This window comes from Eurypyga helias, unplaced genomic scaffold (assembly GCF_000690775.1).
Source record: "Eurypyga helias isolate BGI_N326 unplaced genomic scaffold, ASM69077v1 scaffold12102, whole genome shotgun sequence".
NCBI classification, from domain to species: domain Eukaryota; kingdom Metazoa; phylum Chordata; class Aves; order Eurypygiformes; family Eurypygidae; genus Eurypyga; species Eurypyga helias.
In genome coordinates this window covers 333-13,113 of record NW_010237883.1, presented here as the reverse complement: position 1 = coordinate 13,113, position 12,781 = coordinate 333, and the positions used below count along the sequence as shown (strand labels likewise).

The 12,781-nt window shown below is 43.0% G+C and overlaps 1 protein-coding gene across 1 annotated transcript; it reads right to left on the bottom strand.

Annotated features, from left to right (window-relative positions):
• Nucleotides 1-203: 203 nt before the first annotated feature.
• On the bottom strand, nt 204-9,103 carry LPL (lipoprotein lipase; the record flags this gene model as incomplete). The annotated part of the gene is made up of 9 exons (XM_010147637.1): nt 204-961; nt 1,953-2,057; nt 3,183-3,365; nt 4,116-4,236; nt 5,332-5,574; nt 5,809-6,042; nt 7,918-8,029; nt 8,627-8,806; nt 8,940-9,103. Coding segments are annotated over 9 exons (1,388 nt in total), but the record flags the coding sequence as incomplete, so codon positions are not given.
• Nucleotides 9,104-12,781: the final 3,678 nt, after the last annotated feature.

The window sequence follows — 12,781 nt, the reverse complement described above, 5'->3', positions numbered from 1 at the left end:
ACTTCAGCACATAGGATGCAAGCAAGTGGGGAGGGGCAGGGGGGCGGAGGGAATCTGTTTCCTGCAGTTTCTGGTAGCTCAATTCTTTTGCAGTTCTTTATTCACAAAGTGTTGAGAAGCTAGATGGTTTGATTTTCAAGGAATGAAAGCACAGATGGAAAGTTGAATATCTGCATAGGACAGTAGTATTTCTGTCCTCCACAAATGCTATTTATTCCAGGGTAAGCTGCATAGAAATATATAGCTTAACAGATCATACCTGTTGCTAAACAGCACTGGCATCTACCCCCAGTAAAACACATTCATAACCACAAACAAGAAAATTCATCCCTATATTAAGTCGATCCCTGACAACTTTTAGTAATACACACAGCAAAGGTTTTTCACATGAGAAACCTACTCATTTGATAAACACAAACTTGAGGACAATGAACTCTAGCCACTGAACTGTCTGAAAATCCAGTTAGCCAAGCTAGGAAAAAAAAAAAACCAAGAAAACCCACACACCAAACTGTCCAGTTTCAGAAGACTACAGAAAAGTCAGACAAGCCAGGTACAGGGCTTTGCTTCTTTTTGATAAATACTACAAAATTGTTATAGAGGATTTGATGTCAAGAAACCTTGTCACAAGGCACCATGATTATGCAAAATTACTTATTTCTTCCCAGCACTCAAGCCTTTGGCAAGTTGTTTTGCAGGTTTTGGTTTGTTTTTAACTATTTGGATAATGCGTCTTTATGGTTAGTAACTTTCTCTACTGAAACTTCCTTACAAGAAGTCTCCTAAGATAGCCAGGAATAGCAGGCAAAAAGCCAGTAACAGATAAATATTTCTATATATTTGGTTCAGAACATCCAGTCCACAGGGACGAACAGACTCTCCTCCTCCCCAGTGAGGAAATCTTCATTCTTGTCACTAAGCAGATTCATAAGCAGAATTTTCTTTAGAGGCTTTCTTGGCACTTGTAGGGAGGGAAAAAAAAAAAAAAAAAGAGATAAGGTGAAGAGGAAGACATAAAATACTTGTTCCTTTTTGTCTTATTTTTGAGACTTTAGTACTTTTTTCTAATCTTAACAGGAAAATAAATTATGCGCTGAAGCTTTTCCTGGCTGCTGCTGCTTGATTTTACACATGTCAAATACACACACAGAGCTCTCAAGGCCTCCCCAGGTCATTGCCCTGGAATGAAGGTTCAGCACACATGCCTTTTAATGCAGAACTAAATCTCAGTCTAGAAGTGTCCCCATGAGACCTTTCACACAGACCAATTGCATTAAAATAAATATAACCACTTCTCCAGCTCAAACGTGAGTGGATAAAGTCCAAATAAATCTGGCCTCAGATTTGAAAGTTTACTCTGGGTCAGAAAAATTACTGATCTAAAAATTAAAGTTCACCAAGGGCTATTAAACACAAAGACTCAACCTCTGATCCAAATCAGAGATGCAAATCTCAGGAGGTGACTCACCCAGCAGTTGTCAGCAGAAAGCAGTGTATAAGGAAGAGCACCTGTGTATGCCTGCTTAGTTTCTGCACCAGCCTCCAATTATGCTGCTGGTCAGTGAGGAGGGAGAGCTCTGGGCTAATGTTTAGATCTTCTGCAGTTAAGCGTAAAGTGTAGGGCATTTTTAGACAGAAACAGGTTTTCCTGTGTCTGTGTCTTGCCCGTAAGCCCTAATGGTCATTTATACTCTGCCACCATGCAAATGTGAGGCAGTGACTTTTACTTGCTTTTCAGACACGTTAAACCACACAAAGAGATGGCTTGCCAACAAAGTTAGAGGTTTTTAAGATACTGAAGGTGCCGTAAGTAAACCTCAGGTTGTTATGAGTTATGATGCTTCTGAAGCCTTGAGAAGACTATTGCACATGTCAACTAAATTAGGAAGTTTTGAGATCCTCCTGTTACCACTGAAGCTTTCCCCAACCCAAAACCAAGTGATCACTCATACCCTCCTCTCTTCCTATTCACAGGCTGTTCCAAGCATTTCACGAATATTGCTGCCTCTTCTCCCTTACTGAGATTTGAGGTCCCATCTCGAGCACAGAACACCACCCTGTGGAATAAATATTGGACAATCACAAGGCTGAGCCAGATGTCTCTTTTTAACCATAGAAACAGGACTGGTGCTTGGAAGCAGTCTTTATACTTGGTCAGGAAGGGCACTACCCCTTTACAAGCTTGTGAGAAACCTTTAAAGAGAAGTCAGTGACTAAAGAAACACTGTGCAAGCAAAACTGGCAAATGCATTATGCATGGACCTCAAACTGTAGCCCTAACCTTCAGTGGTTTTTGCATAAAATCTTGTGGCTAAGACAGCAGTTCTATCTCAAAGTCTCTTGGACCTTTATTTACACCAGTCCCTGTGTGACTTATGTCAAGTGAATGATCTTGGAAGAAAGCCTTACTCCCTCAAATGTTTGCAAACAAAGTAGGTTGCCAATTCCAGCAAACCTGAGGAGTTGCTTTTCCATTTATCAGTACTTTCCCCACCCCTGTATTTGTTCAGCTCTGATAAGTGTTCTTTGATAAAGTGACTGCCTTGTTTATTCAAAGAAGGAACACGTTATGCACAATAACGTACATATGACATGCATACTCTGTTCTCTGTCCATTTCTGCTAACAGATCTCATGTCTAGTGAATATAAGATTAATATTCTGGTCAGACTCTGCTGTTGTTACAACCATGCATTAGCAATGTCCTACAATCATGTGTTCCAGTTTTCACCCAGGTATTTCAGGTATTCCCAATTCCTAAAAATCCAATTTAACAACAATTTCTGTGCAAACACACTTTTGGAAGTGTTTCCAAAATTCTCCTTCTAAGCATGCTCTTCACAAGAAAACCTGTCCAAGTGTGCAGCAAGAGAAAGGAGAAGAACTGCAGACACAGAGATGCTGGTTCATGAAGATCCTCTTCTGCATACAACTAACCTGAGACACACAAGACAGCATATAAATTGTGTAGGAATAAAACTACAGATTGCAGGTCCCCGTGGAAGCAAACTACTCAACCTGGCTGACATAAATGGCAGTTCAGTGCCACTAGAGCCCTGATTAATCGGTGCTACACCCATCTGTAACTGCTTTCCATGTTTTGTCCTGCCCTGCAAGATACCACAAACCAGGAAACGCTGTCAATTAAAACCAATACAGCTTATAATATTCAAAACAAGTTACTTTTTCTGAGTTTCTCCTGACTTCACTCTGACTCTCTGGATGTGAAATGTAAAAGGAGTCCACCAGTCTGACCAGCTGAAGAAGGTATCTTTCTCCCACTGCAGCTTCAGCATAAGCAGGTCACCAGTGTCCACTTCAGTGTAAATCAGGAAGGAGAAGGTCTTGTTTGAGGAGACTTCAGGCCTGTGGGGAGGGGAATAAGGAAAACGAAAGAGGAAACTGTTGGACAGAAAGAAAATCAAGGGGGAAAAAAAATATAGAACCAGGACTTTATGTACTTCAGTGAAAGAAGCAGCTTTTGTAGGGGCACAAGGAAAAGCTTTCTGCAGCAAGGCTAGTAAAACCCAGGGACACACTGCCAGGCAAGGGGTGTCTTCTCCAGTGCTGGTATCTCTTAGAAGCCAAACAAGCAATAGCCAGGATCAGCTTAGGTTCCTCAGAGTAAGAAACAGAGCTTGGTGCTTTCCAGCCCCATTCCCTGCCAGCCCTAGTGCAGGGATGGAAGCACAAATTTCTGCTTATTTACACAGATGTGGAAGCAAATCCCATGTCTCCCTCAGCTTCTGCACTGAGGCCCTTCAGACCCATCAGACAACTCCAGGTAGCAGTCTGCATTTAAGGGGCTTTAACACTGAAGTGCAGCATACAGATACTGAAAAGAAGAAAACCAGAAACCTGCCACACCAGAAAAATTCTTAGTAGGCTGAGCCACAGGTCAGACTTCACATTTCCATATTTCAGATCCCTTATTAAGAACACCTCCTGTACAGCTTAGATCATTAGCTTCAGCAGTGGTTATGTTCCCTTGATCAAGGATAAGTGCAGGTTCTGGGACTTTAAGATTTCTGTAGCTGGAGGCAGAACAGGTTTTTCAGCCAGAGCTTAACAGAGTTAGGTAGACTCAGCATCACTGTTCTTTCTGAAGTTACTCACAGTGTGAAAGCAATGTTCTCACTCTCATCTAGAGTGCCATAGAGAGAGATCAGGAATGGCTGGTTTGTCTTGGTCATATTAGTCTTTCCAAAGAAATGGATCTTGACTTGGTAATGAAAGACTGGAAGAACACAAATGAAAAGGCCATTAGGAAAAAACTCAACATACAAAGAGACTGCTGGTGACAAAACCATGAAAAAAAACTATGTAAATCCTGGACTGGAATATGCTCTACCATTAAAATTAGTTCAGCTCCCTGCAGGTATCCAGGGAACTATTTTTGTGAGGAGTTAAAGATTAGGATGCAAGGGAATCATGATTAAAAAACAAATGCAGGTTAGTTGCAAAGGTAAGGCGAGTGTCACTATAACAACTCCAGGGCCTGTGTATCGCCTTCAAACTTGTAATAAATGTTTAAGAACTGCCATTCTTGACTTGAAACAAGCAAGCTTGTTATGTGCCCTTCTTATACAGAAGCCTTGGGGGGGGTGGGGGGGAGGGGCAGGCAATAAATCAGCCCACTGACACTGCAGATTAAGTACCACATGCCAACAAAACACTAGTCTTGCAGCTGTTCTAAAACTGCAGGAAATGTGCCCTCATCACACAATGCTCACAATGATCATAGCATGTGGCACAGTCAAAGCTAAGGAGCAAAAAAAAAAAAAGTAGTAAAATCCAACTCAGAAGCTATTTCCCCAGCTGAAAGCTTTCCAATTCTTTCTGGTAACATTCTTCTCAGATCTACTACTGTGGCAATGGGAATCAAGAACTAATATTTTAACCAGGGCTGGTGCTCCTCTGGGTACAAGTCTGATGGTTACAACCTTTAAAGAAGTTGCTTATCAGGTTGAGTCTGCTGATTATTTTCCCAGGAATAGGACAAATTCATTTGGATGAACAGTGAAAAAAGTTTGGAAGAGTCAATTGTTCCAAGTAACCAGGTTGCAGAGTAAATACTCTTAATTTTGCTACTTAAACTTGTGACAAAATACATTCCTTTTTGTATTTCTACCCCCCCACCTCCACACCTTAAGTAAGGTAACACTGTTTTTTTTAAGACTGCACTTCAGCTTGGGCTTACAGCAGACGGCACGCAAGCCTCACCCCTGCTCTCCACAGGCACAAAAGCAGCAATAGTGACCTGCAGCATGCACCACCACCCTGACACACAGCCGAGCAAAGCACCAGCTGCCAGTAAGCTTGGAGTATCTACCTTTATACGGCATCTGAGCACGGGTCTTCAAGTACATTTTGGTGTTTCTCTTGGTTCTCACTCTGTTGACCTTGTAACCCAAATTGTTGCAGCGGTTCTTCCGGCAGCTTAGGCAGAGACCTTTCTCAAAGGCCTCCTTTGTATTGCAGCGGTAGGCCATGCTGGGCTTTTCTTTGTAAAGGAGGGAGTCAATGAAGAGGTGGATTGATCGTTCATGAGAACATTTCACCAGCTGATCCACATCTTTAATGAAAGAAAATGTGTAGTATGTACACACACAACATTACAAAACCCTCAGCAATGCTGTTGACAGGCACAAACCCCTGTGACAGAGCTGGGCTTTATAGGGTGACTTTTGCAAGCACCTAAAAGAACAAGTTTCTGTGCTTCTCAAAGAGATCATCGCTTGCGCGAAACCTACAGGCTATTGAAGATCTCCCTTTGGATGTTATACCGTTTGTTTCAGAGCAGCCTCACCTGCAAAGCCTTTTTCAGCAATCAGACGGAGTGCTTCTCCCAAGTTGCAGCCTGGCTGGAAACCTCCACCATTAGGATAAATATCAATGTGTCCAACAGGCTTCTGGATCCCAATGCTGCGGTCTGGAGAACCTCGAGTATAGGTGTGCAGGACATCCACAAAGTCAGCATCATCCGGGGAGAGGCGGGTGAGGGCATCAGCATACTCAAAGGTAGGACCAGCTGGATCCAGCCCTTTATGAGGCAAGCCAAAGAAAAACCTGAGATTGTCTGCCAGAGACACTGACAGTGGTAACAAATGCCAAACTCAGCTACCACTTTGGGCCAAAGTATTGCATACAGTGTTGGTGTCACTGGGGACACTACAGTGGGATCATTTGAGTAGCATTCATGCGTACAGGAGAATCAAATATACTACCCTGAAATGTCATTGCTATTTAAAATGTGTATGCAAACAAATGTAAAGCCCAGATAACTTCCTCACAGCTGTAGCATTTCCAGTGAATGGAAGAAACAAGCTAGTAAATATTTTCTTAACATCTTCCTCTTTTGTCAAGAAACAGAGGAATTGTAAAAAAATCTGTTTGAAATGTGGAAAATGTCTCACTGCTAACTCCCTGCTAGGGGAACAAATGGGAAACAAAAGAAGACTTTCCCTGTCTACATGCCTAACAAGAAGGATGTTATTATGGTAAACTGTCAAGCTGCAGCAACACTGACATCAAAAACACCCAGAACTACTCTGCCAGTGAACAAGTACTCTCTCTTGAACCCAAACAACTACTTGAGAGACAGCTGAAGGCAGAGCAGCAGAGCTGAAGGGAAATGTCCTTCCTGCATCCCTCATCTGGGGACAGGCACCTGGGTTGCCAACCCCTGGTTAGCCTCACCCAGTCTGAGCTGCCTGCTCCTGCTCCGAGGACTTCAGGGACCACATCCCATTGTTCCTTGAGCTCAGAAGTGATGTAGCTTTCCCATGGAAAGGTTCATCCTGGGCACTGAAGGCAACCATGGGGGCATAACAGAGGGCTACTGGTATTTGAGTGATTTGGTAGATTTTGTGAAAGCAACAAAACTGCAGCTGAGGGAAAGGAAGGGTAGAGGGACTAGTGCTTTGGCATCCACATTTTAATCTCTCACCTCTCAGGAGTCAGCCTTGCCTGATGCAACTGCTGCCTAGCCCACCCTCCAGTATGTCTGTGGGTCTGGGATCACAGCCAGGCTTAGGTGAAAGGACAAAGGGTGCCAGGAGGAAGGGAAGTAGGGTCTTATGTACTTTCAGCAGTGAAGACACCGCAGATGAGTGATTTTCTTACTCATTTGCTGATGTTGGCATTCCCTTCGTCACCGAGATCAGTGGTAGGGGCTCAGATCTCCAGGTGCTGGGCTGTAAACCAGCCCCATAGTGGCCGTGCACTCTGCCTTGTCTAGCAGACTTCTCAGCTGCCAAAAATTGCCCTAAGCAGACATTTAAGTATGCAGAGGAACAGGGCAAGCAGACACACACTTCACTCCCCAATTCTCCCAGTGTTATTTTCAGCCTTGAATATTACTTGAGCCTGTTAGGAATATTTATTTAGTAACCCACAATCTCTTATTATCTGTCCAGTCTCCCTTTGAGACCACATAAACTTCTTGCGTCCACAGCATCCCATGGCAAAGAGCTCTGCAGGTAGGTCATCCACTGCAGGAAGATCTGCCTCCAGTTCATCTTGAACAGCTCCCACCAATTGCAAAGGATGATTGTATGGATGAAAGCAACAAGCTGTTCTTGTGCTACAAGAGATACTGTGACTAACTCCAAGCCACAGATTTGGCCAGTCTTGATCACATCCCGCCCCAGCTAGTCTCTTTTCATGGCCAGTGAATCCCTTCATACTCAGTCATTTCTTGTGCAGGAACAGATAAACTCAGCATCTTTGTTGTTCTTTTCTGAACCTTTTCCAGTTTTACTGCAGAAATATCAGCCCTGCTGACTCAGTAAAGAATGAACACATAAACTAAGTACTGCCAACAAGCAACAATTATTCTGGTGATTTTCCAGAGGAATGTAGTATTTCTGCATGAAACAGACAACACTCTGTACTCTACAACCATAGGTTTTCTTACCAGTAATTCTGTTCACCTTCTTCTTGGTCAGGCTCCCAGCAATCCCAGCAGCGTGAGCACCTAGACTGTACCCCAGCAAGTGGACATTGTTGAGAGGATAGTTGACTTGCTCCTGCAGAAGACAGGGATTTGTTTAAAGTCTGAAGTAAAACCAGAAAACACCAAGACAATGGAAAATGTTTTGTAAACACTGGGACTTCTCTTTAAGCCATGAAGAAGAAACACTAAATACAATTAACATAACTCAGTAGACCTAGTATGGCACAAAGCTAACTAACTTAAGGCAAAAACCTAAGCAGGGCTGTGTATTATATCAAAGGTTTCCAGCCATCCCCTCCCCACCAGTTTCTGGATCTCCTAACAATTTCCCAAAAGCAGGGCAGAGTTCTGTATCCCCAAGGGCAGGCTGCTATATAACACAGAGGAACCTGTCTTTCACAGCTACCTCTCACAGATCCTTCAGAAATAATATGGACTCACAGGGCATCACAGACCACAGGTGAAGTTTCTGGAATGCACTCTAAAAGGCCTCCTTGTGTAAAAGGCAACCATTAAATTAAAGCAGGGATTTTACCAGTCCACCAGAAGTACTGTCTGCAACATCTTGACTCCATCTACCCAATATGATACAATCAACACAGCTGCATCATTGCTGTTTTGTCCCCTAGGACATTATGTATGATGAGAGACATACGACCACATGTCTTACCTCCATCCAGTCGATAAACATAGCAACATCCTTTCCCACCAGCTTAGTGTATGCAGCAGACACTGGATAGTGCTGCTGAGCTCGAATTAACCAGTCCACCACAATGACATTTGAATCCGGTTCCCTCTTGTAGAGAGCATCCACCAGCTTCGGGACCCAACTTTCATACATTCCTGTCACCTGTTGGTTGTTTTTTTTAATTAAGAAAAGGAGTTATCTTATTATCTGTGATGTACAGACACCTCAGCTGAGGCGTCTAGCACAGTTTATCAGGAGTATGCTTAAAAGGAAGCTTCTTCCCCTTTCTTCTTACCGTCCACCCATGGATAACCACAAAGGTTTTACTGGTATGGTTGAAGTTGCATTGTGCCAAGGTGTCCACCTGCCCAGGAACCAGGTAGCAGACATCCTCATCAGGCTCTAAAGGTGTCCGTAAGGAAAACTTGCTTTCAATTCCGTCAAAATTGGTCTCAGATTCTGCTATGCAAGAGCACAGGAAACATACAGCAGTGTTTTAGGAGCATTAGGACGAACAGTTCAGAAGTCACAGTTATGACATTGGAGAGATATGAGGAACAGACACGAAACAGGACATGTGTTTTTCATTTCCTACAGTGCTCCTTTTGAGCAACAACAGCTATGTAAAGAGGCAATCAAAGGGTAAAAATTGCTCACCCTCCAAGGTTCTGTTAAAACAGTGATAATCTGGTCACGTCTCAGAGGTATCAACCCCTTTTAGGAGTCAGTATTTTCCTCAATACATTATTAACAGGAAACCTGTTAATTACCACAACAAAGCAGAAAACTGCACAGGACAGTGATGGACAGTACATGCAGGAAGCCAGCAAGCTCTTGGTAAAACCCAGAAACCCTGGGAAAACCCAGAAATGGGGAGTCTTGAGCATGTTTCCAAAAAGGTGGATAGAAATTTGCACCAGGTTTTATATAATGTAGATACAGAAATCAGATAAAGAAACTTGTGTGCATCCACACTGAGACACTGAAGTAGATTTTAGTGACAAGAATGCAATTCCATTTCTAACAAGGCCTTGAGGATGAAGAGAAGCAGACCTGGAGACAAAAATGTGTCAACAGAACAAATCCATGCTTTCGCTAAAAATCACACTTTCCCAGGCTTAGTTCATCAGAGGTATAAAGGCATATGTTCTTGCACACAGTTGCAAGTACAAGTTCCTGCTACAAAATCAAGTTTTCTGGCCACCACTATGTGCTAAGTTAACAAGGTGACCTACAAAGGGATCATTTAAGGAACTGGAAGAGGGAGTGGAATCAAGAACTAAGCCATCAATTTCAAACCCAAGTGGGCTGCGTTGCTGAACACCATCATTTTATCATGTTCTGCAAACTTTCTGATGTTTTTCTTAAACCTCCATCTACATAATCTCATTTTCATGTCTTAAAAAAGCTTTCCAGTACACCAAGGTACCTTAGAGTACACCAAGACTACCTTAGAACTCAAAAGTAAAAAAAAAAAAAAAAAAAAAAATCTTAGAAACTGGGTAAAGTCAGTAGTGTCATTTTCCTGTTTAAACCTTGTGACACTTCAGACTCAAAATTTGTGAAACTCCATTCAGGACTCCTATAGATTTTGCAAGCATCCCACTGACTAAGCATTCTGACATAGTACAAATATGAGTTTACACACTAATGATGAGAATTCAGCTTCAGGTTTCCTTCACAAGCAGCCCAAGACAACCTGGCTACTGACTTTGATGAAGAAAACTGTTTATCACTGTTCAGCTGGGTGGAGAATGTGAGTTTTAAGGAAGTAACAGCAGCTGGAATACTAATCAAAAGTTAAGCTGCCCACATCAGACACAGGATGCCAAATAGCATAACAATGCATTTGCCAGAATCAGTGCATCTGAACTACAGTTTTCAAAAGGGAACCTTTGATAAACAACAGTTTCTACAGTTAAGTACAGACAAATGGAAATACTGTTAGCTAAGTGCAAAGATCATTAGAAATTATACTGCTAGACTGTGAAAACTCAAGCCCACACAGACACGCACAGGAGCAAGAAACTGCACCTCACAAACATTTACATAACCATCTGGAGTTAACTGGAATAACTCTTCCCCCAGCTGCTAACCAGCATTAGGATCATCCACCAATCAGTCATACTGAATTCCTAAAGGAATTCTGAAGCAAACCCATGGTCAGCTGTAATAAAGAGGCTGTATCACTTAAATTGTTATCGTTTCATTTGGTCTACACTATACACTGAAAGCAGACTACTGTGTGTTGCAACCCTATGAAAGCTACCCCACAAGTTAAGTTACTGTTTAACTTTGCTGTGAGAAAATACAGCTTCAAGTGTATCTATGTCTTCCATAATGGCAGAGCCCTGAGAGTATGTTCTCCACTTCTGAGGCAGAGTCAACAAAAAGCGCAACACCTCAGACAAGCAACTGGGCCCAAGTACAGATGCTGAGCAGTGACCTCCCAGAAGCCCTGCAGCTGGCAAAACAAGAGCAAACTGCTGTTCTTGCATGGCACACATGGGTCCTCACCCCGCTCCAAGGCACTCCCTGTCAAATAGATCCTTACTCAGCTGCAGCTGGGAGGCTTGTAACTCAATCCAGCAGCACTCTTGCCACCTATCTGTCCCTCTGGGATATCTGGAATTAGCCCAAAACAGTAAAATTCAATCACTGTCAGACTCTGCAGTAATCTGGAGGAAAGGATGCATGAGAAAGCCATACCATACAAGTACTTCCCACAGCAAATAGATTCCAGCACATGGAATCTCTTTTAAGCATGCTAGTGCTCATACTATTCTCCATCACATTTCTGATGCTTGGTAGCCTCACCTCAGTGCATCCTCAGAAACACATTATTTCTAGAAAGGCCATGCCACAGCTGCCCTGGTCAGCCTATCCCAAACACAGCCACAGCAAAAGCCAGCAACCCAAATCACACAACTAAGTCTACCGTAGTTTCTGACTCTGAATTTACACTACTAAAAACAGATCAGAATGTATTCCTAGTAATGTTTTTATATTTTCCTGGAACACCAATGTTATCTTCACCTAGAATATCCTTTTTCTATGTTGTTTATTAAATACTCTGCATTCCTGGAGGGCTGGATCATGTATTTTCCATGGTTTCAAAACCTCTTTTTACTGTGGTGTACAAGAAATAGTGCAGGACTGAAGGCTTGGACAGCTTCAGGATGATCACACAACCTGTTTTCATATAACCTGTTCCTACAGAGAAATAATGTAATCATTAGTAAGCCTGCAGCAAATCAGTTCCTACAAGGATGAAAGCTTGGTCTGGAAAGATAGTTATTTTATTGTATGAAACTTGGATACAGTGATGAAAACTGCTTTTGATTGCCTCTGATGGCACAAGATTGGATTCAAAGCAAGAATATATTGCTTTAGCTGTGCCCTAGCACCCTATCTTCTTACTCCTGAATACTTCCCTTCAGCTTCCTTGTACACAAAGGAAATAACAAAGGCATCCACAGTGGAAAGAAAAAAAGCAGCAGCTTCCATACCATTTGAGTATGACACAGGAGCTTTAAGAGCTACAGCCACATTTTCTCTTAAGGCTGTGGACTTCTACAGGCAGACATTATGTGTGGGAGATGAGAGTAAGAAAGTAAGACTGTGGCAGGGCACTGCAGACCTATGTTTGAGCAGTGGTCTCCTAAAACTAGTCTCTTTGCTCATTTAATCACAACACGATTGAAGCTTTAACAAGAGAATTAGTGAGTATCTGGTAGTCAGCGTTCACACATAGTCCACAGGTATCAGCCTGGAGGGTACCTATGCACAAGACCAGGTACCACAGAGGCAGTGTCAGTGCTATCGTACATTATCTACAGACACTGTGAGAGCGTAGCCCTCTCCACCATTTCCCTAATGGACTGTGCTGCATTAAAGGCAGCAACCCAAAACACGACACTGATGAAACTCAGCCTTGCCTTAGGCAATTTGGACCAAAAAGCGTAGGAAGTTGGAATGAAGGGCTCCCACGGGATGGGCGAGTCCCACGAACCACACAGGGCCCCGGCCCCGCAGGGAGCTGAGAGACCCTACCGTGGTGCTACCGCTGTGCCAACCCACCTCCACCACGGGACTCTTGGAAGACGCCTTGTTCCGGGGAAAAAAACAACCCACATC